The 24,470-nt window shown below is 37.7% G+C and overlaps 1 protein-coding gene across 1 annotated transcript in view; it reads left to right on the top strand.

The window, feature by feature from the left end:
- Positions 1-24,470, top strand: part of grin3a (glutamate receptor, ionotropic, N-methyl-D-aspartate 3A) — a 181,970-nt gene that overhangs the window by 115,460 nt on the left and 42,040 nt on the right. The window contains exon 4 of the mRNA XM_059973853.1: positions 14,486-14,631. Within this exon, the coding sequence (XP_059829836.1) occupies positions 14,486-14,631 (146 nt within the window). The remainder of the gene's footprint in view (positions 1-14,485; positions 14,632-24,470) is intronic.

Raw genomic sequence — 24,470 nt, 5'->3', positions numbered from 1 at the left:
GGAGTGAACTTGAAGTGAAAATCTACTTCATAAGTCAAGTTTCTTTACTTGTCATTAACTCTAGTTTACCTCTTTTAACACGATCATTCCTCCAGTCCTGATCAAAAAGCTACATAACCTAGGCCTCTGTTTCTCCCTCTGCAACCGGATCCTAGACTTCCTAACTGGAAGACCACAACCTGTGTGGATTGGAAATAAAATCTCCACTTTGCTGACAGTCAACATTGGCACACCACAGGGATGTGTGCTTATTCCACTGATCTACTTTCTCTACATCCATGACTGTGTGGCTAGGCATAGCTCAATGCCACCTATAAATTTGTTGATGATATTATTGTTGGCAGAATTTCAGATGCTGACAAAAGAATGTAGAGGAGTGAAAAATACCATATATAGCTAAAATATAATTGAGTGGTGTCACAGCAACCATCTTACACTCAACATCAGCAAGACAAAAAATTTGATTGTGGACTTCAGGAAGGGTAAGATGAAGGAGACCAAACCAATTCTCATCCAGGGATCAAAAGTGGAGAGACTGAATAATTTCAAGTCCTGGATGTCAATATCTCTGAGGACCTAACCTGGACACAACATATTGATGCAGCTATCAACAAGTCAAGACAGCAGTTAGATTTCATTTTGAGGAGATTTCATTTGTCAACCAAAACACTCAAAAACTTCTACAAATGTACCATGGAAAGCATTCTGACTGACTACTTCACTGTCTGGTATGGTGCTGAGGTGCTACTGCACAAGATCAATGTAGTTGCAGAAAGTTGTAAAGTTACTGAGCTCTATCATGGGTACTAGTCTACAGGAACAGCTTCTTCCCCTCTGCCATCCAATTTCTAAATGGACATTGAACTGAAGAATGCTACCTCACTACTATTTTATTTATGTTTTTTTCTTCACTACTTATTCTTTTTTTTAACTTTTTTTTATTGAGTTTTCAAATAATTACAGAAATAAAAGAAAATATATGAAAAAATATATATACCCTTCCCCCTCCCCTTAACCCCTCCCCCTAACGTCCCCATAGAAAAAAAAGAAAGAAAGAAAGAAAGAAAGAAAGGGAAAAAAAAGAAAGAGTGCCTGGATATCGGAAGATCCCCACATGCTCCATGGAGTTCATAATAACTTTAGTATATATATTTATTTATTTCCCCAAATAGCCAATTATTTCATCTTCAGAGCATCTATATATTTAATCCTGTCTTTTGTAAATAAGGGCGCCAAATTTTCAAAAATGTTTCATATTTATCTCTTAAATTATAAGTAATTTTTTCAAGTGAAATACAGCCATAAATTTCCTTCTTTCAACGATCTATACTTAAGTATGTATCCGATTTCCAAGTAACCAATAACCTTTTTGGCTACTGCCAGTACAATTTTTATAAATTCTTTCTGATATTTATTCAATTTGGGTTTCGGTTTTATCCCTTCAACATCGCCGAGTAAAAATAATATTGGATTATGTGGAAGTTGTGTTCCAATAATTTGTTCCAATAAATTTCTTAAATTTGTCCAGAAAGGTTGAATTTTAGAAGAAAACCAAGTAGAATGTAAAAAAGTACCAATTTCTTGGTTACATCGGAAACACTGATTGGATAAATTTGGGTTTAATTTATTTATTTTTTGTGGTGTAATATATAATTGATGTAAAAAATTATATTGCACTAATCTTAACCAGACATTTATTGTATTTGTCATACTTTCAAGACATAGTCTTGACCAATTTGTTTTTTCAATTTTAATATTCAAGTCACTTTCCCATTTTTGTCTTGACTTATGGACTCCTTGTTTAATTGCCTGTTTTTGAATCAAGTTATACATACAAGAGATAAATTTTTTAATCTTTCCTTTTTGAATTAAAGTTTCTATTTTATTAAATTTCGGCAATAACATTGTTTGACCTAATTTTTCTCTTAAGTAAGCCCTTAGTTGGAAGTAACAAAAAAGAGTATTGTTTGATACTTTATATTTATTCTTTAATTGATCAAATGACATTAATATACCTCCTTCAAAACAATCTCCTATATATCTAATCCCTTTTTGAAACCAATTATATAAAAGTTGATTATCCATTGTAAAAGGAATACGTCTATTTTGAATTAAAGATCTCTTTGCTAATAAAGATTTCTTTGTCTCATCATCAACATTTATCTTATTCCATAAGTCAATCAAATGTTTTAATATAGGAGATTCTTTCTTTTCCCGTATCCATTTAGATTCCCATTTATATATAAAATCTTCTGGTGTATTTTCTCCTTTTTTATCTAGTTCTATTCTAATCCATGCCGGTCTATCTTTCTCAAAAAAAGATGCAATAAATCTAAGTTGATTTGCTTTATAATAATTCTTAAAATTTGGAAGTTGTAACCCTCCTAAGATCAAATTTCCATGTCAATTTTTCCAATGATATTCTTGACATCTTACCTTTCCAAAGAAACTTCCTCACATATTTGTTTAACTCTTGAAAAAACTTCTGGAGCAGTTGTATTGGTAGTGATTGAAATAAGTATTGTAGTCTAGGGAATATATTCATTTTTATGATATTTACTCTACCTACTAATGTTATTGGTAATACCATCCATTTATCAAGATCTTCTTGAATTTTTTTCAGTAATGGTAAGTAATTTAATTTATATAAGTTCTTTATATCATTATCAACTCTTATACCTAAATATTTTATATCATTTGCCGGCCGTCTAAATTGAGTTATTAATCGACATTGACTATAATCTCCTTTAGTAAGAGGTAAAATTTCTCTTTTATCCCAATTTATTTTATAACCTGATATTTTCCCATATTCTTCTAATCTATAGGATAATTTACGCAACAAGTGCAATGGGTTTGTTAAATAAAGCAGAACATCATCAGCAAATAAGTTAATCTTGTATTCTTCCTGATTAACTCTAAAACCCTTATTATCTGCGTCCATTCTAATTAATTCAGCTGATGGTTCTATCGCCAACACAAATAAAGCAGGTGATAATGGACAACCTTGCCTAGTTGACCTTGTTAACTGAAATAGTGTTGAAATTTGACCATTTGTCACTACTTTAGCTTTGGGATTAGTATTTAAGGTTTTAATCCATTTTATAAAAGATATTCCTAATCCATATTTTTGCAGTACTTTAAATAAAAAATCCCATTCCAATCTATCAAATACTTTTTCTGCATCTAAAGCAACTGCCACACTCATTTCCTCCCTCTTTTGCACCAAATGAATTATACTAAATAACCGAGTTACATTATCTGCCGATTGTCTATTTTTAATAAATCCTGTTTGATCCATATGTACTAATTTTGGTAAGTATTTAGATAATCTGTTAGATAAGATTTTTGCTATTATTTTATAATCAGTGTTTAATAAAGAAATAGGTCTATATGATGCTGGCTTTAAAAGATCTCTATCTTTTTTTGGCAATACTATTAAAATAGCTGTCGAAAAAGATTCTGGAAGTTTATGTGTTCTTTCCATTTGATGTATTAACTCCATAAAAGGAGGAATTAATAAATCTTTAAACTTTTTATAAAATTCAGGCGGAAAACCATCTTCTCTTCTTCTTTTTCTTTTCACCAGTCCATTAAGCCCATTAACATTAAAACTTAAAAAAAAATTCAGTAAATTAGTCATTATTTTTAATTATGTTACTCCAATCTATAATAATACCTAATCTTTCAACTTTCGTGGTATCTTGGGAAATCTTTCTAAAATTCTCCATGTTGCTATGTGTGTCCCCACCGATCATCCAAGCAGAAAGATAGAAGAAAAATAGAGCATAAAGAAAAAAACAAAATACCCCCCTACAAATGTTGTAAAAAAAAAAGAACACAACATTACCCCCCTCTGTTGTACAGGTCATGGCAATCGCCATGATTACACACGTGAATCCCGTAGTAATCGATCCAAAGCTCCCCAGCCCCCCCGCAACATAAAAAAGTATATATATAAGAAGGAAAAAAAATACTATTCTCAATTAGTATTTCTGAAATTTTGCTTTACTCCCCTGTATCATCCTTAAATGTCCATCACTTCCATTCACTGTCTCTATCTTCATCTTTAATCCATTACGCTTGGAAGTCTCTATGTGTAATTAGCGAATAAATGGAAGTTTTTGTGCGAACTCCTCCGCTTCTCGATAATCGGTAAAAAATCTTCTTTTTCCCTCCTCCAAAAAAATTATCAGCGTTGCTGGGTGACACATTATAAATTTTTAACCCTTTTCCCATAAGACTTTTTTCGCTGGGTTAAATTCCTTCTTTCTCTTCAAAAGGTTATAACTTATATCAGGATAAAAAAGAACTGCCTTCCCTGCTATCATCAATGGCCCATTTTTCTTTTTGACACGTTGGGCAGCCGCCTTCAGGATCTTTTCTTTATCTTGGTATCTTAAGCATTTTATCAAAATTGGTCGTGGATTTTGATCAGTTTGAGGTCTTGACCTTAAGGCTCTATGAGCCCTTTCAATCTCAATTAGAGTTTCTCCTTCCATTTCCAATTTTTCAGGTATCCATTTTTGAAAAAAAATTATTGGATCTTCTCCTTCTATATCTTCTTTAAATCCAACAATTTTAATATTGTTTCATCTACTAAAATTTTCAAGCTTATCAATTTTTTCCATAAATTGTTTTCTTTCTGATGTCCAAGCAGTAATATCATTTTCCATTTTATTCATTCTTTCAACTATGTCTTCCGTTGTAGTTTCCAAATCTATAATTCTGTTTTCCATTTTTTCCTGTCATTTTGTCATTTTATCAAACATAATCTCCATATTTGTCATTTTTCTTTTGATTACTTTTAATGTGCCTAATTTACGCATTATTTGCAACAAAGTCTTTTCTATATTTCCAGAGAAACTTTTACCTCCATCTTCGTCTGATTTTTCCAGAGTATCTGACTCTCCCTCAGATTCACTTTCACTTTCGGTTTCAGTCGCAACTGGGATTTGTAGTTCTGGTTGCTCTCGTTTGCGCATGCTCCTTCCTTCACGTTTGCACAGTTCTCGTTGGTCTTTTTCTTTAGGATTGATCGATGTTTCCGCAATTTCCTGTTCTGTATCACCGGAGGTGAAATGTACCTGAGCCCATGGTTCTTCGGCAGAAGTGGGCCTTGATTCTGTTCCAACTTGCGTTGTCTTCACGGTAGTAGTTTTCTTCATCTTCTGTTTGTGAGGCATAACTTGAAACAATCCGGAGTAGTTTATAAGTAACTTTTAGTAAGTATTGATTAACTTTTCTTCACTTAAACATTAGTTTATTGATTTTTTACGGGAGAGCTGGGTTCCAGCGTCTCGTTCCTACGTCATCATGTGATGTCCCCCCCTTAACTACTTATTCTAACTTAAATATTTAATAGAGATATATATATACTTAATGTAATTAATTTCTTTTCTCTATATTTATTTATCATGTATTTCATTGTAGTGCTACCATAAAGTTAAGAAATGTCATGACATATGCTGATGCTATTAAACCAAATTCTGATTCTGACATCATGCACTTATTATATCTTTTCTTTGCACAAAACTGCAAATGATCTGGTCTGCGACAGTAGCATATCTTCAATATCAGGGAATCTTGTGAGCTATTTTTTAGCTCAGTAGCAGGAAGTATTGAACCATAATAGTAAGTCAATCAGTTATGAGGAGGGAGGAAGTGATATGTATAATGTTTTCGTGAACATAACTCAATAAGTGTGGGTATTGGTCCCATTGTTAAATTCATAATAGCCTGTGATGTTGGACATTAGATGTCATACACGATATGGCACCCTTCTGGTGTAAGTCATGCAGTTAATGCTTTTTGGAACGATCTTGTTGACTTGCTGCTCAATAATAACTTCAACCAATCTTGCTCAGCATCTACTACATGATTGAACTCAACATGTTTGTTCAGAAAGGATTGTTTGTAAACTCACTCTCAGAAGAGCTAATGGGAATGGAAACTCCCTTGATTTCATAGGCATTGCAGTCCAATGCCTCTGTTTTCATGCCACAACATGGTTTCATACCTTTTTCAGGACTTATCCAAGGGCCAAACAGGGCAAGAAAGATAGCCCACCATTGATGTGTAGGATTGGGCGACCTGTCTGGATCAGTGGTGACAGCAGTAGCTGGGAAAGTCACAGAACCAGTTTCATTCCATCTCAAGCTCCTTGATGGGTGCCTGAGTCTGTGAGCAGGGAACATGGGGTCTGTGATCAGTTAAGTATTACCTTTTAAAAGATGGCAACAGGGCTTGCTGACTCACTGAATGATCAGATAAAATAATTTATCAGTTCACTCCATGTATCGTGCTACCTTCTTCTCTGATCCCCCATACTCTCCCCATGTATACACCCTGCCCCCTTCCTCTAGTGCCCTCTTTGACTTTTTACTTCTTCTCATCTGCCTATTGCTTACCCCTAAGATCCCTCCTCCTTCCTATTCTCCTCTCCTATAATATTATTTCTTTTCCAGCCCTTTCCCACCCACCTATCTTCACCTATCACCTTCCAGCTAGCCTCTTTCCCCTGCTCCCAACTTTTAATTCAGGTGTCTCCCCATTTCTCTCTCAGTCCTGAAGAAGGGTCTCAGCCTGAAATGTCAACTGTTTACTTCTTTCCATGGAAGCTGCCAGACCTGATGAGTTCCTCAAGCATTTTGTGTGTATTGCTTTGGATTTCCAGCGTTGGCAGATTTTCTCATGCTTGTGACCTTCTCTGTGACTGAGGTCCACAAAATTACAGGAGCCTTTCAGTCTTTCACTTGCTCGCTGTAGGTATCTTAGAAAATAAATCTTCAGCTTTTAATGGCACTGTGTTTGCAGGGAAATGTAATAATACTGATCTAGAAGTTTTATGATGAGGTGGACCACAAAGGACAGAGAATTTTATTCCTCCTTGTGATTAAATGAAGAATGGTAACAACCATATATAGAATAGAAGCTCAAAATTCACTGATAGGAACTGGCAGATTTCATTCCAGCATAAGATATGACTTGTCATTGCATACAGGGAGAGAGCACAGAGAATTTCACAGAGGAGTGCACATTAGAAGTATCACTCTACATTACAAGTATCACATTAGTGTGGTACTTGTCTGAGTGAGCACACGATGAAACCTATGCCTTTTCCTTTCTTAGTGATGTGTTTCTAAAATACGCTTACAGAGGTGGGGATTGCTGGGAAAAACAACATTTAGACCTAACCCTAACCAATGTTTTGAGCTGGTGACAAATGATCAGGTAACGATATATGTCTAAGCAAGAATAATGTATACCTTTTAGGGATACTTGCATTTGGCTGTTCTTGATTTCCTGAATGGAAGAGACTGTGGACTTTGGAGGTTCCTATCAAAGGAACCTCAGCAATATACCAACATATTTGTATCATGATGTCCACATCAACTTTGTTTAATAGCAGTCATTATGGTACCTCAGTGATACTGAGACCACTTTGGTACAACTGTTCAATCCAGTTTAATTAATAATATTCAATGAAGATCCTTTGAAATTGTGTTTTCCTCCTTTAAATGTACTTTTAACACTTAAAGTCAGTCTAATGCATGTATTGTCCCTCTCATTTTCAGGTTGGTTCAAATAAGTTATGCTGTAAGTTTGATACATTCAACACTAGACTCGAGAGAAAAACTGCCAATTACAAATGGAGCTATTTATTCCAAGTCAGTTAGGTTGTCCAGATTTCTTTTTCTAGCTTCAATATTGGCCACATACTAACCAATCGAATCAATTGTTTTATTTTCATTTGAAGTACTGCCAATCCAAACCAACTTCGTTCACCAAGCCAACCAATCAACTAACTGAAAAATTTTATCTCCAGGTGAATTAAGTTGAAAAATCTCTTTTCCACAGATAAATCTATTCCATTAAAAATTTGTATTTACTATTAATGCAACAATAAGGTAGAGCTGAAGAGTGACGTTTATAAAATCAGCAATTGCATACTATGATCAGTGCCAAAGATTGGCCACCTATCTTCTCCTTTCTCTGGGTCATGGATTCTGCATTCTGCTGCTTTTCCTCAACATACTGTACTTATGGACCTTGAAGGCCTACAACTCCCAGAGTGGGTCTGCAATATTGAGCATGCATAATTCAAATTGACAGAAACTTAAACCTACTAAATTCTACAGAGAATAAAATGTGTCAGGTATTATTCTCATGGCCTAGTAACAGAAAGATGCAGATATTCTGGGAAAATTCTAAGGTCATGAAAATTGTTGGTGTGTTGATTAGATAACTATCATTTGTTTCTCTCCAGTGCAGGCTTCTAATTGGAAATCCGTTTATATGAGAGTGAGCACAATTTGGCATTGCCCAATGAATAGAGGCAGGGCCTTTGGATAATTGATGTTTTATATGGCTCATGTTGGGATTTGTTAAACATTCTGAAGAATTAGCACTTTAAATGCATTGAAATAGTGACAATTTTAAAGAGTGCCTGGAAATTGTTTTAATAATAAAATGGGATCACAATGAATAAACATAACATTTTGCATTAATAAAGTGCCTATAATATCGTAGAACATTTTAAAGATGCTCTATAATAGTAATACCTGCAAAAAACTGATTTTGAAGTAGAAAAATATTTTAATAGATCTCAACCAAGATTGAAAGCTTGGCAGGATTTAAGAGATGTCTTCAAGAAGGATAGAATCGTAAGTGGGCAAAGGGAATTTCAGAGTTTGCAATTCTGGCAACTGGAGCACAAGAGGGAATGATGGAGCAATGGATCCTGTAGGAGCATGTAGGAGAGAGAAGGGGTGGAAAGGTCAGATAACTTGGGGGTGGTAGAGATGGGAATGAAGGCTACAGAAGGTGTTGTTGAGATTTTTTACATCAAGTGCGATATTGAGCTAGGAACTAAGGTGAAGAGGGAACAGCACAGCACAGGAACAGGCTCTTCAGGATGGGTGATTCATGAGTCTATGGCTGATGATGAATGGGATATAAATAAATTATTACAAAGTTCTATCAGGAATGTCTGCTCTTCTCTCAGATCCCAGCTGCATTCCCTACCTCCATGAGGTGTCAGAGAGTAATAGAATTATTGTTACACTCCACAAAAATAGGCCTTTTTGCCTACTATATATACAGTATATGACAACTATTGCATCCATATAATCTATCCCATTTATCCACATTATTTGACCACAACCTTCTGTGCCTTGACAATTCATGCTTATCTAGATAAATTCTATCTAGGAGTACTCAGGATGAACTTCACATAGACTAAACTAGAGGTCAACTGTAAACGTTTCTACTTCCTCAGGCTATGCATTCCAGGTTCCAATCATTCTTAATGTGTAAATAAAACTTCTAGTCAAATACCCTCTAAACTTTCTAGATCTTGAATCTATACCTTCTTGTCTTAGAAACCCTATGATGGGAACAATTTTTACCTTCCTCCACATATTCTCATTGGGTGCTGTCAATTGAGCTTATACTGAATTCTGTAGCTACAACCAGGCTACTTGGAAGTATTATAGTGACAGATCCGCTGGTCCAAATATAGAAAATATTATTCCCACTGGTTCCTTTGTTGTGACTGTGAACAAAGTCACTGGAGAGACACTAAAGCTAGTGGATATGGAAGTCTTTATTCAGCAAAATGAGCAGCAGGCATCATATTTGAGACACTCTTGGAAGAAGCCGCCTGCCTAACTCAATATTACATGACATTTTTATATGCTAAAAATCAAAGGAAACGGCAGGACAATTCTATAGTTATAACGTATTTACAATGCTTTCTTTGAATTACATATAATTTTCAAAAAGCTCCATCTTCACGCCCACATTCCAGACGCACAAAATAAATGTTAATTTCCACTGACTTTGGGCAAAATTCACAGATATTCAGGCATCTGAGGTCAAATAGAGTGTTTCTTTGTTTGCAATCAACCCCAAAATGCAGCTCCAGGAAGACCATTGTTCAGAGCTGCATTTTAAATTATATCTACAATCCATATTCAGGTCTGAAGACTGGCTTCTGTTGAACTTAGTATTTGTTATATACCATAACTCCAAAATATGCCCAAATACCTTTAAGAATCCCATGGTTAATAGTTGTATATGTACATTAGTCGCAAGTTATGTTTGCAGAGTGGTGTCGTCTATTCCCCCAAAGCATCTAGACTAAAATTATTAACAGCAGATGGTTCAAGGTCGAAGATTGATCGAGATGCTTATTAATCTAATATGACTGCTGAGCTCAGAGCAACATCTATTTTCCTTAATTTTCCTGTACAGCCTAAGAGAGCAGGTAGTTAGTGAATGCAGATTAATCTCAGACTCTATACACATGAAAGATAAAATAAACTATGGTTTGTCCTAAAAATTAGTAAGATGTTAATACAGCCCTTAAAGATAACGTCACTGAGAGCTGTGACATTGCTGATAACCTGCTGCTTTATATTTTTAAAAACGCGCTCAATTTTGTGTCTGTACATTGTTATAAGGATGAAATGCATAGAGTACTTTCAGTGCAGTGCAGTGGAAAGCTGTTAGAAAGGTCGTAATTTATCCTAGAAGAATCCATTCTATTTCTTCATATGCTGACACATCCCTCGACCATTGCTATCAAGCTACAGCATTAACCATGGTTCAGTGAAGAATGCAGAAGAGTATACTGGGAGCAACACCATGTGTACCCAAATAGAATCACCTATCTATTGAAGCTGCAATAAAGTACTGTGTGTATGCCAAACTGAGAAAACAGTATGCAACAGACAAACATAAACAATTCCACAGAGATAAATCCGTTCTGCAGTACTAACATTGTGAAGGTGATGAATAATTGAATAGTTAAATGGATGAGGATTCAAGAGCATCCCCTTCATTATCAAGGATGGGGCCCAGCATGCGAATGCTAAAAGCAAGGTTGGCATCTATGTAGCCGCATTCCACCAGAAAAGCCAAGTGGATGATCCAGTTCACATTCCTTCTGGGATCCCTACAGTGACAGAAGCCAGTTATAGATCAGTTTGATTTGTTCCATGCAATATCCAGAAATGGCTGAGAGCATCAAATGTAATCAAAGTGATGGGGCCAGACAACATCTCAGCTGTGCTATAGAAGGTATGTTCCAGAACTTGCTGCATCTCTAGCCAAGCTATTTGGATACAGTTACAACACTGGCATCTAACCAACAATATCCAAAAGTAACACACAAAAATACTGAAGGACTAGAGAGCATCTATTGAGAGATGTGGACAGTCAATGTTTTGGGTCATGACCCTTCATCTGATCTGAAACAATATCTGAGAAAGTTCTTTTGCCAAAGTGAAAAACAATTTCAATCTCACTAATTGCCACTTTCCTAGTTTGTCAGTCATCAGAGCAATGGAATGTGTTGTTGCCAATCCTGTCCTGCTTATTCATATCAAGGCTGCACTTGTATCATTTGGCTCCAAATCCTATTACAACCTTAGTCCAGTGATAAAGAGCTGAATTTCCAGGATGAAGCAAAACTAATACTCATCCCGAGAAGGCATCATTTGAGCAAGTGCAGTGACAGGGAGTCCTCTGAAAACCTAAGTAAGTGGACATCACTCCAGTGGTCAGAATCATACATTGCACAAAGGAAGATAGTTATTGCTGTTGGTATTCATTTATTCCAGCTCAAGTTTAGCTGCAGGAGATCCTCAGAGAAATGTAATTTGAGTCTCGTTGCTTAATCAATTACCATCTTTTATCATTAATTTGCTGCCTGTTACACCACTGGCATTTAGGGCAGCAATGAAGGTCCTCTATCTCTGCCTATCCTTGACTATCTTCTCTATTGTGCCTCAGGTGTGGTTCAGGGTCTTCAGTTGCACACAGATATAGAAGGATTCTTCATTGCTGTTTCTGTAGCATTTTTTGACCAGTCAGGGTTGTTAGTCCTGAGCTGAACCACCCCCACCCCCCAAACATGTAAAACAGGGTGGACCACACTTAGTCTGGCCTCTACCATTAGACCTGTTTGGGATGGGTGACGCTACCAAAAGCCAAATCACAGGGTCCTGACTCCAGCCAAAAATAGCTCTCTGAGTCATTGAGGGATGCAAGCCTCCAAACCCTATGACAAGCGTTGTGGTCCTCTTGGAGGTTCCATCATTAAGTCAAAAGTTTACTGATGATCACACATTGTTCAATTCCATTCAACAGCTCAGCAAATGAAGCTTCACCCTTCTCCATAGAATACCTAGGCAATATTCAGGTAGGAGTTTGATATATGGCAAGTTAAATTCACCATGTAAAACGTGCAACTGTTCCTTGCCAAACCTACTCCAGTATGACATCTCAAGCCCTCCACATCTACCACCAAGAAGGACAAGTGGACCAAGCATGTGGGAATAATAACAGGACAGACTGCCTCGGAGATACATTGCCATTCCTTCATCCTTACTAAGAGTTCTCTTTCTAATAACAGTGTGGAAGTATCTTCAATGGAAGCACTATAGTCGTTGAAGAAGAAAGCTCATGAGCTCCTTTCCAGGAGAAATCTGAACAAGATAAAAAAATTGATCTTGCTAATAGTTCACTGATCCAGAAAGTTGATTAATTAAAAAAGAATCTGCACTATTGATTAGCAGAGAGTATAGGGTGTAAATAGAGTTAGGCGACATTGGATATTTCACAAAAACAAAGAGCAAAGACTTTCAGCTGGGATATAGGATCATGGAGGCAACTGTTGCATATTAAAAGCATGAGAAATAGAAGCGATGGAAGGGTATTCAGCCCTGCAAGCTTGCTGAGAAGGATCTCAATTTACCTGCTTCCCCACTCCAGCTTCCTACAATATTCCCTTATTCCTTCAGTCTCCTTGTAACCTCAGTGTTCTAAGGTGGAAAATTTTAAAAAGAAGTTTCTAATTTTCTTAGATATAGAAAGCAGCTCAGATCCCTGCAGAACACCACTAATTACAGACTTCCAGCTCAAATAAGTCCCTTTGATCACTGCCCTCTACTTTCTATTCCCAGGCTACTTCTGAATCCAAACAGCCAATTGGCCGTGGATCCCGTGCATCCTAATCTCCTGGATTAGCCTCCCATGAGGGATTTGTCAAATACCTTACTAAAATCCATGTAGACAACATCCACTGCTTTATATTCATCAATCTCTCTCATCACCTTGTCAAAAAACTCAATCAAGTTAGTAAGACATGACCTGCTCACAGAAAACTATGCTCACTCTCCCTAATCAGGCCATGAGTTTCCAAATGCTCATGTATCCTATCCCTGAGAGTTTTCTCCAGCAATTTCCCGACAACTGACATGAGACTTACCAGTCTATAGTTCCCAGGATTTTCCCTGGTTCCAATCTTAAATAGAGGTACAACATTAGGCACTCATTAGTCATCCAGGAACTTGCCTATACCTAGAGAGGATACAGGGGCACCTGTCAAGGGCCTAGCAATCTCATCTCTTGCCTCCCTCAATAACCTGGAGTAAATCCCATCAGGCCCTGGAGACTTATCCACCTTAATGCTCATTAGGAGACCCAACACTACTTCCTCCTTCACCTCTAAACACCCTAACATATTTATGTTAATCTAATCTCCTACTTCCCCCATATCCTTTTCCTTGCAGTAATACTGATTACTGAAGTAAAATATTCATTAAAGACCTCAGTCATATTCTCTGTATCTAAGCAAATGTTCTCCCCTTTATTCTTGAGTGGCCCTACTCTCTCACCAGTTATCCTCGTGCTCTCAAAGAGGAACGCCTTGGGATTTATCTTACATGCCAAAGACATATCCTGTCCCCTCCTAGCTTTCCTATTTCCCTTCCTGAGTTCTGTTCTGGCATTGTGGCCATTTCAAAAACAAATATTGCAATAGAGAATAGTTCACATTGGGGTTTTGTCAGCATCTTGATACAGAATGGAATGTTCCACCTTCAAATAGTGCTTAATCTAACCTACCACCCAAGCTTGTTGTGTGCATTTTTTCCAAAGCCATGCCTGCATATTTTTGTAGTCCATTGATTTGTCTATTGGTGAGCAGTGTCTAAGCCTCCGGTGTGGATCCTGAGATCCCACCCCCAAAGCAGCACAGTCTGACAACTTCAGACAGCATACAACTATCAACGTCATATGAACTCTTTTTAACTTTCACTAAAAGACAGTTCAATTGACAAATTAAACAAATTAAAAATTAACAAATTAAAACAACAACAATAATTCAAGTTTTAAGAAAGTTAATAACATTAAGATTAAAAACATCCTTGCAGCTAAGATTGGCAGACCTGTTCTCCCGAAGGAGGTCATGTTACAAAGTGCAAGTAGCTTTTCAATTTAGGATGTCCGTACTCTTTGTCGGATGTGGCAATTGGTCTAGTTCTGCTGCTGTTAAAACTGCATGGTCCATACACCATTTCTGTTAACTGAAAAATATAATGCTCTTTCTGGATACCTGCAGTATAATTAGGCTAACATTAGAAATACTGTGTGCAAGTTTTTTAAAAAATGATTTCTGTGGTTTTACTTTATTTTGAAGCTTCATCACCCATCCCAAGGCTTCCGTTTTGGAACAGTTCGGGAAAGCAGTGCAGAGGATTATGTGAAGAAGAGTTTTCCAGAGATGAATGAATATATGAGGCGGTACAATGTACCAACAACACCAGATGGTGTGAAATTCTTGAAGTAAGTAGTTTATCATTTGTGTAATATTTATCATTTGTTAGTGTATTAGTTGTGCCTCAATAGAAGGGCAGGTTGCTGAAGCAAAGAACTGCTCTACGGACCTGACCACAAGGGATAAGACCACTGTGAAGTAAAAAAAAAGGTAAAGGGAGCAAATTCACTCATGACTTCCAAAAATACTTGGTGTGCAGCTTATGGACTTGGTTGAGCGCTGCACCATAGCATAGTGGTTAGCACTTGACAGCACAAGCATTCCAGGTTCAATTCCCATGACTGCTCGTAAGGAGTTTTTACATTCTCCCCATAACCGCATGGGTTTCCTCCGAGCGCTCCAATTTCCTCCCACAGTCCAAAGACGTACTGGTCAATAGGTTAGTTGGTCACTGTAAGTTGTCCTGTAACTAGGCTTGGATTAAATCGGGGGGTTGCTGGGAGCATGGTTCAAAAGGCCAGAGGGCCTACTCTGCACTGTGTCTCAGTAGATAATATAAAATAAAAAATACATTTGTATCGGTTGACTTGCCAAGATGAAGAGGGTAGATGATGAGATGCTGAGGAAGGTTACAACCAGAAGGTAGGTCAGAGTCTGGGACTGGTTTCCAAGTAGGTGTTGGATTATTGGCAATGGGTGCGTTATACATGGAAGGTGGATTAAAGTGAAAGGTTGAGTTATAGGAGATGTATGGAGTAAAATTCTCCATGGTCAATGGAGTAAAATTTATTATCTAGTTAATAATTTATCTGTGCATGTCACTCCCTAGTTCAGTTTAAGATAGTACACAGGGCGCATATGTCAAACGATAAACTAGTGCATATTTTCTCTAATATAAGCCCAACCTGTGACAGATACAATGCTGAGGTGGCTACTCTAACTCACATGTTCTGGTCTTGTACAAAGTTAAACAATTTTTGGAGGGATGTTTTTAGAACATTATCAAAAGTCATAGGTGTGGACTTACCACCTAATTCACTTACAGCAATCTTTGGGATTATTCCAGAGGAAACAGGAAGTGTTCCTGCTTCCCTCAACACGTGATAGCTTTTTCAACTTTACTGGCTAGGACAACTATCTTGTTATACTGGAAAGACTCTAATCCATCTACAGTTTTTCATTGGCTCTCCTCCATTATGTCCTGTTTAAGTTTGGAGAAAATTAGAAGCCGGACGTTTGACACATCTTTTAATTTTGAGCAAGCCTGGCGACCTTTTATTCAATATTTTCATATGACTTAAATATTTTTTCTCTTTTTTTTAAATTTCTTTTAGGTAAAAAAAAAATTCTCTTTCTTTTTTTCTCCTTTTGTTATTCTTTATCCGCAATGGTTCAGATCTGACCAGAAGGATATTTTCTTTTTTCTTTTCTAATTTTAGCCTCAAATGGACCACCCAGTCTCTCTTTTTTGTTGTTTTAGGTTAGTTTTGCAGTTTTTTTTTCTCTTTATAACAAATTCCAGTCTTTTTTTTCTATGATTTGCCAAGAGGCATTGTGGTTTCTTGTTTATATACAATAGCTTAATATTATATTTATATGACTTTGACAGTATATGTCCCTTTTGTTGTTTGTACATTTTTTGCATTATGTGTTTGCTATAACTTCTCCTCTGATTTGTATCTTTTCCTTTGTTTAAAAATCAATAAAAAAAAGATTGAAAATGAAAATGAGTTATAGGAGATGGATGATTTACTGTGGGTAAGTCAGTTATTGGGGCAGACTGGGTTCTGTGAGGATCTTGGATTCCAGCATGAAGGTGGGTTACGGGGTGAGGGTACGTTATAACTACTGAGGGAGTATGGGTTACAGCTGGTAGGTGGGTTGCGATAGGTGGATGTATTACAGGGGGAGGAAACGTGGGTTTGGCCATTGAGTGGGTTATAAGGAAAGAATGGATTAAAGCAGAAGAATGTGTTAGAGGGGCAGGATGGGTTACAGTGAGAGGGTGGGTTGCAGAATTTGGGTAGATTCTAAGGAAAGAGGTTGATCACAGTAAGAGAAAGGATTACATGGATTCTGGGGTTGCCAGAGATGGCTGACCCCCTTGCGTGGGAGCAGTGTGATGTTCTGGGTGGGGGCATGGATGACAGGCCAGCCCTACATTTCTAATAACCTGTTCTATTTATTGTTGTTGTGTTAAAATACTTTTGTGTGATTATGGTGGGAAGTTCCAGTTCATTTGTTGTTACATTTTAGCTTGGGTTATACAGATATTTGCTTGTGTATTTGTGGGTCACCCTGACTGCAACTGGGGTGTGAGATGGTCATTTCTCCCATCGGTGTGAGACCGATTGGTTTGTCTCTCCGGGTCATGGTGCCTGCTCTGTTCTGTGTTTACCACAATAAAAACTGTTGTTAAAATTAAAGAGCTTCCTCATCTGTCATTATGGACCAAATGCTCACCATAATATAATCTAGGTGGCTTTATCCAAGGAATGGTCTTTGCTGAGTATCTCAGTAACTGCTGATCTCTTGGGTTTTTCATGCACGACAGTCTCTAGAGTTTACAGAGAAAGGTGCAAAAAAAAACAAAATAACATCCAGTGATAGGCAGTTCTGTGGGCTAAAATGTTTTGTTAATGAGAGAGGTCAGAGGAGAATGACCAGACTGGATCAAGCTGACAGGAAAGCAACAGTAACTCAAATAACCACACATTACAACAGTGCTGTGCAGAAATGTATGGCTTTCAGAAGCTTTTCTTATTGATGTGATCTGTGTTTCTCCATCTTTCAAATGCTTTTCCTTTTAATTTCATACACAATGGCTTCACCCTTCTCCTTATTGCTACACAAAGGTTTATGTCTCAGGTTTGCTACCTTCCCTTAACTGTAAGAAGTCAGTACCAATGCTTATACCTCTAAAATGAAATCTGATGACTAATATCATTAGGGTGCCCAGGATTATCAGCAAATAGAAAAAGCAATAAAGTATCCCTCTCTCTCCCCAAACAAGAAAAAATCTGAAGATGCTGGAAATCCAAACAACACACACAAACTGCTGGAAGAACTCAGGCCAGGCAGCAACTATGGAAAAAAGTACAGTTGACATTTTGGGATGAGACCAGCATTTTTGTGTGTTGCTCTCTCCCCCTGATCCGGTTGCTCCCCAATCCGGTAGCCCATCTTCTTGGTGCTACCTTCAAGGTCACCTCACCAAGTGTTCTTTGGCTGGCCTGAACGTTATTGGCCCTGTGGCTTCCATGGACTCGAGGCTTTCTGCACACAACTTCATACATCCGCAAGACGAAGATCCTTCCTCTCCCAAGGATGAGATCTTTAGAGTTTCTACTGTTGCGCTGTTTCTTTACAGATGGGATCCTTCAACAGGATCCCAATTGAAGGTTGGTTTAGAAGGTTGTGACCCATAGAATCTAGGGAGAGCTATTTAGGTAGATTTAAAATTGACTCAAAGGTAGGAGGCAGAGGATGGTGGTTGAAGGTCGCTGCTGGAAGGTGATTGAAGGTCACATCTGGCTGCAGCTAAGGTGAGGAGGATCATAGGCAGGGTAAATCCATGGAAATTTGTGGGGTCTGGAAACATACCTGGTCAGGTGCTGAGAGATAGTGTGGCCCAGCTAACAGAGGTCTTTAATATCTCCTTGCAACAGTCCACTGGTCCTGCAGGCTTCAAGGTAGCCACCATAATTCCAGTGCTGAACCCACTGACAGTAACTGGTCTAAATGAATACTGCCCAATGGCAGTAACCTCAATAAGTATGAAGCGTTTTCACAGCTGGTAACAGATTGCATAAAATCCCACCTTCCAAACTACATTGAGCCCTTCCCAATTTGCCTACTGCTCAAACGGGTGCATTGTGATGCCATAGTCTTGGCTCTCCATTCCCCACTTCCAACCTAGAAAGTACTACCTTAGATCAGGGCCGGATTCAGCTAGTGCAGGGCCTGTAGTATATGTTATAAAGGGGCCCTAAATTTTTTAAATGCACTTAAGGTTTAAAACATAAATTATTTACTTGCATAGTAAAGTAATTCAATTTTTTCATTCCCTATACAGCCAGATAATACAACAAATGTCTGACACTTCAGTAATAGTATTACTTACATGTAGGTATCAGTTTCAAATGTCAAAAGTAACAAAACTGCAATTTAAAAGTTACTTTTTCTAGACTTAGCATGAGCAAATTTGTTGATGACACTGGAAATGTCTATTTCACGCAGAAGTTCGTGTTCAGTGCTCATTAGAGTGAGATTGTTCAATCTGTTTTGACCCATGGTGCTCCTGAGTTCATTTTAAATACTTTTCCGTTTTGAAAGTGCGCATTCTCCACTGCAGTTGCTAACCATGAGTGACAAATAGATACACAAGGCGTTCTCTATATTTGGAAAACATGACTCCAAAGAATCATCAGTTATCAAAAGGTACAACTGTACCTCTACAAGGTCTTGTTTGACGAGAATATGAGAAGCAAGATCAGTTTTCAACAGTTCAGTAAACTGCACAAATTATTCATCAACACTTTCTTCCAGATCTTCCAGATATGATTTAATAAGATTTGATGACCTCTTTACGATCTCTTCAGGTGTAAATGACTGTAACTGATGAAGGAATCTGAAAACACCATTCACCTTTAGATAAGCTTTCTGCCTTTTTGACAGGGCAGAAAGCAAGCTGTCAATAATGGCAAGAAATGTTTGGCTTTTAAACATCTGAAAAGGTGTTTGAGATTCAACAAGTGGATCAAGAGTGCTAGAACCACTGAAATCATCACACATGCGATTTTGCTTGTGTTTTCTTTGAGTTTGCTGTTGATAATCTTCACACTTATTCAGATCTTTGGCATTTTGCTCAATGTCTGAAGAAGTAGACTGCATAGCTTGAATATATCCATGCAAGGATTCCTAGAGTGCACAAGCTGTGTTCAAGTCTTGGCCAGAAGATTGCAAAGAAGCATTGGTCATTTGAAAATGCTGTAATACTTGATCCCACAATATGACCATTATTCCTGTTTCCAACTTCATCATGGTTGAAAGTAGTCCATGAGCCTGTTGTTGACACTCTGCCTTCTGATCATTGTGATTTGAAATGTCATCCAAGACTTGTTTTATTGCAGAAAAGTTGTGTAAAAGTGCTTTTGTTGCATCTGCAAGAGTTGACCACCTGGTATCTGACATTTTTTTCACAATGGGCAAATAAGCACTACCATCAGATAATGCAGCAGAAAGGAGATCCTACCAATAAGTAGAAGCAGAAAAAATGTGTTCAGGCTTTCTACAAACTCATTTCAATTGGGAAATACTGTATAGGTTGAAGCTCATAGTCTAATCCAATCTTGTATGTTCCTGAGCTGGTTCAGACTAACTAAAATCAGGAAAAAAATGAGGAATCATGAACTGGGTCACATAAAACTGTTGAGTTGCACATCCCTTGTCGCAAGCTCACCACGGTGGCGCACCCTCCAGTGGCGTAGCAGCACACACTGCAGTGGCTTGGGAGTGTGGGAGATAGCACAAAGGTCACCATGACACAGCAAGGAGCCAACACACGCCTGCATACACATACCATGCAGCTCCCCCAACGTGAAAACAACAGCGTTGCTAGATCGTTGTGAGAATACAGTGAGATGCCAATTTCACCAGACTGCAGCTTGCAAGCATTTAGTACGGGGCTCATGGCATATGCTGTTCATGCTACTAACAACTGCCAGGTCCTGCTCAAACCAGGTTCACTGATGATAAAACAGTTGTTAGTCTCATCAATGTCATTGATGATTCACCATACAGAGAGGAGGTAGAGAGTCTTGTCAAATGATGTGACAACATGAATCTGACTTCCAACATAGACAAGACAAAAGAGATGATAGTCAACTTCATGAAGGAGCAGGTCGACTACTCTCCTTGGCACGCCAATGGCTCTGCTGAGGAGAGAGTAAAGAGTACAAAGTTCCTTGGAGTGCACATAATGGACAATCTAACAGCTGCTCATTATTCAAGAAGGCACAGCAATGTCTCCAGTTTCTGAGGAGACTCAGGTATGCAAGGCTGCCTCCACTATTCTACCAAATTTGTACAAGAGCACCTTTGAATGTGTCCAGCCTGGCTGCATCATTGTGTGCTATAGAAGCTGCAAGGCGTCCAGTTTTAAGACTCTACAGAGGATGGTAAAGCTGCTGAGAGCATCACCAGAGTTCCCTCCTCACTATTTGTGACACTTACTGAGCATTATATCTAAAGTCCCAAAGTATTGTTCAGGATCCCTACCACCCATCCCACAATCTCTTCAACCCTCTACCATCAGGAAGGAGATACAGGAGGATCAGGAGTAGGGCTGCCAGACTGGGTTACAGCTTCTTCCCAAAAGCTGTGTAACTAATGATTATTCTGCCACCACCACAGTCCCATTACTAGGACATTGAGCTGTTTACCATTGCACTTTCCCTGTGCTGCATACTACATGGACTTTGAATTATATTTTGTGTTAGGTGTTGTGTGTGGTATATGTTTTGTGGGTGCACAGTGGTCTGGAGGAACATTGTCTCATTTAGTTGTATATATATATATAGTCAGGTGGCAATAAACTTGAACTTGAAATTGAAAATGGAGGCCAGTGATTAATGGTAGGCCACACCATTCTCTGTAAATCCTAGAGATTCTTGTGTGTGAAAATCCCAAGAAATCAGCAGTTTCTGAGATACTCAAACCAGCCAGTCAGGCACCAATGATCATTCCATGGTCAAAGTCACTTAGTTCACACTTTTTCCCCTTTCTGATGTTTAGTCTGAACAACAACTGAACCTTTTGAGCATGCCTCCATAGTTTTATGCACTGAGTTGCTGCCACGTGATTGGCTGATTAGATATTTGCAGGAACAAAGAGGTGTGCAGGTGTACTTAATAAAGTAGCCACTGAACCACTTTAAATTGTAGAAGAGAATGACGAGCACAGAAAAATGAGTTATTAACCCGTTTAAGAATTTTATTCCATCTTTCATCAGAAATCTGACAATTTAGGTCATCCTCCCAAGCTTTTTTTATTTTATCTAAAAAGTCTTGTCTAGAATCAATCAACAAGTTATAGATACCGGTAATAGAACCATTAACAAAAGGTTTTAAATTTAAAAGATTGTCCAGTAAATTTTTATCAGGACCTATAGGAAAAGTAGCTAATTGGAAACCTAGAAAATCTCTAATTTGAAGATATCTGTAAAAATGTGATTTTGGGAATGCAAATTTATTTGACAATTGGTCAAATGAAGCAAGAGATCCTGAGACAAACAGGTCCCAAAAACACTTAATACCTAGTTCATCCCAATCTTTAAAGACTTTCTCAGTCATGGAAGGGATAAAAAAATAATTAAGGAGAATGGGAGATGATAATGAAAAATTCGCTAAACCAAAAAATTTTCTAAATTGAGACCAGATCCTTAAAGTTTGTTTAACAATTATGTTATCTGTTGTCTTATTTGCTGAAAAAGAAGAGTATGATCCAAGAAGAGAGACAATAGAGGAGTTTTTTACAGAATTAACTTCAAGGAGACCCATGATGGGCAATCTTTACGATAAATATAATAGGACCAGAAAGTAATATTCCTTATATTGGCAGCCCAATAGTAAAACCTAAAATTGGGTAGGGTTAGTCCACCCACCTTTTTATTGTTTTGTAAGTAAACTTTACTTAAATGAGCTTGTTTATTATTCCAAATATAAGAGGTTAAAATTGAATCTAAAGAATCAAAGTACGTCTTAGGAATGAAAATAGGTAAGGCCTGAAAAAGATATAAAAATTTAGGAAGGATCTTCATTTTAATCGAATTAATTTGGCCAATTAGGGATAAAGAAAGAGGGGACCATTTAGAAAGCGTCTTTTTCACATAATTCAATAAGGGGTTTAAGTTTTACATTAAGAAGCTCTCCAGTTTTTACCCGAATGTTTCTCCAGTTTGTAATAAATGCAACTCTCCTGATGCCTCTTTAATTCATATATTTTGGTTTTGCCCTACAATTGAAAAGTTTTGGCGGGAAGTATTCCATACCTTTTCACAACATTTTAGGGTCCAATTTGACCCAAATCCCCTTACTGCCTTGTTTGGTATTATTGCAAATGAAGATATAACTTTAAATACTCCTAACCTACAGGTTTTAGTTTTTACCTCTCTTTTAGCAAGAAGAGCAATCTTGCTTAAATGGAAGGAGTCTACCCCTCCTACATGTCTTCAATGGCTATGTGATATTATGTCGTATTTAAATTTAGAAAAGATCCGCTGCTCAGTCTTAAATTCGAAACAATCTTTTTATGATATTTGGGGACCTTTCCTAAATTACTTTTCCAATTTATAAAGTTTAACAGTGCACAGAATTTTATATATATTTTTATCTTCTTTTCTTAAGTGAATATATATTTTTTTCTAATTATTCATTATCATCCATCAGCTTTTTTCTTTGGTAGTTGGTAGGGGGTTGACTTTTTTTTATATATAAAAAATTTCTTTTATGATGTATGACCCATCTTTAAATTTTTGATTACAGAGTGGTATACCTTTATGTTATGTTATAACATTTTGATCAATTTTATTACAACATATGAATGTACACAAGTTGTGTTGAAATGTATCTATGTGTTGCACTCTGTAATTTTTTTTTTTGTAAAAAAAGAAATAAAGTAGCCACTGAGCGTAGTTTACAGGGGGATATCAATCAACTAAGGAAGCTGGCTAAGCAATGGCAAGTGATTTTCAAAAGAGACAATTGTGAGGTGAGTCATCTTGGAAAGTCAAACGAGAGAAGGATTTATGTAATGAATGGTTAGGCACCAGGGAGTGTAATGCAACAGAGAGGATGCAAGTGTCTCATTCATTGAAAGTAGTGTCACAAGTAGACAGAGAGGTGAAAAAGGCTTTTAGCATGCTATCTGCTATCAGTCAGGGCACCGTGTACAGGAGTTGGGATATTATGTTGCAATTGTATAAGTCATTGATGAGGCCAAGCGTGGAGCACTGTGCACAGCTTTGAACACAGTGTGACAGGACAGATGTGGTTAAACTGGAAAGAGTGCAGAAAAGATTTATGAGGATGTTGCCAGAACTAGAGAGCCTGAGTTATGGAGCACCATTATCACTTAAGAGGGCCTAAGTGGCCAGCGTAGTCTTTACTGCTTGGACCATAGGAGAATGAAGAGCTACAGTATAGAAGTGTTTAAAATTATGAGAGGCTTAGGTAGGGTGGGTGCTAACAGTCTTTTCTTCATGGCTGGGGAGTCCAAAACAATGGAGCGTTGGTTTTAGTTGAGAGGGGAAAGATTTAAAAGGGACCTGAGGGATAACTTTATCATGCAGAGGGTGGTGAACATACGAAACATGATGCCAAAGGAAGTGAATGAGGCAGATACAGCAGTGTCCTTTAAGGAGCGCTTGGAGCAGTACATGGAGGGGCAAAGCTCACTGACATATGGCTGAATGCAGGAAATCGTGCCTTGTTCAGTGGGTACCCTGGTCAGGAGGACAGGCTGTGCTGAAGAGCTTGTGTCAGTGCTGGATTGATCTATAACTCAGTGAGAGAGAATATGTTGCAAGGAAGTAATGGGGAAAAGAAACTGAAAGGCCTGGAGAGAGCGGCTCAGAGGGTGCTTCCGTTAGCGGGAGAGTCTAGAATCTGAGGGCACAGTCTCAGAATAAAGGGTCATCCCTTTAGAACTGAGATAAGAAGGAATTTCTTCCACCAGAGGTTGGTATATCTGTGGAATTTGATGCCAAGAAGGGCTGCGGAGGTCATGTCATAGCGTGCACTTAAGATAGAGATTGATAGATTCTTGGTAACAGGGAGAAGGTGGGAAAAAGGTGTTGAAAAAAAAAATCAGCCCTGATCAAATGATAGAGCAGACATGAAGGGCCCTG

This window comes from Hypanus sabinus, chromosome 7, assembly GCF_030144855.1.
Source record: "Hypanus sabinus isolate sHypSab1 chromosome 7, sHypSab1.hap1, whole genome shotgun sequence".
NCBI lineage: Eukaryota > Metazoa > Chordata > Chondrichthyes > Myliobatiformes > Dasyatidae > Hypanus > Hypanus sabinus.
Note: the sequence above shows the minus strand (reverse complement) of the source record. Positions and strands in the feature narration are given on the sequence as shown.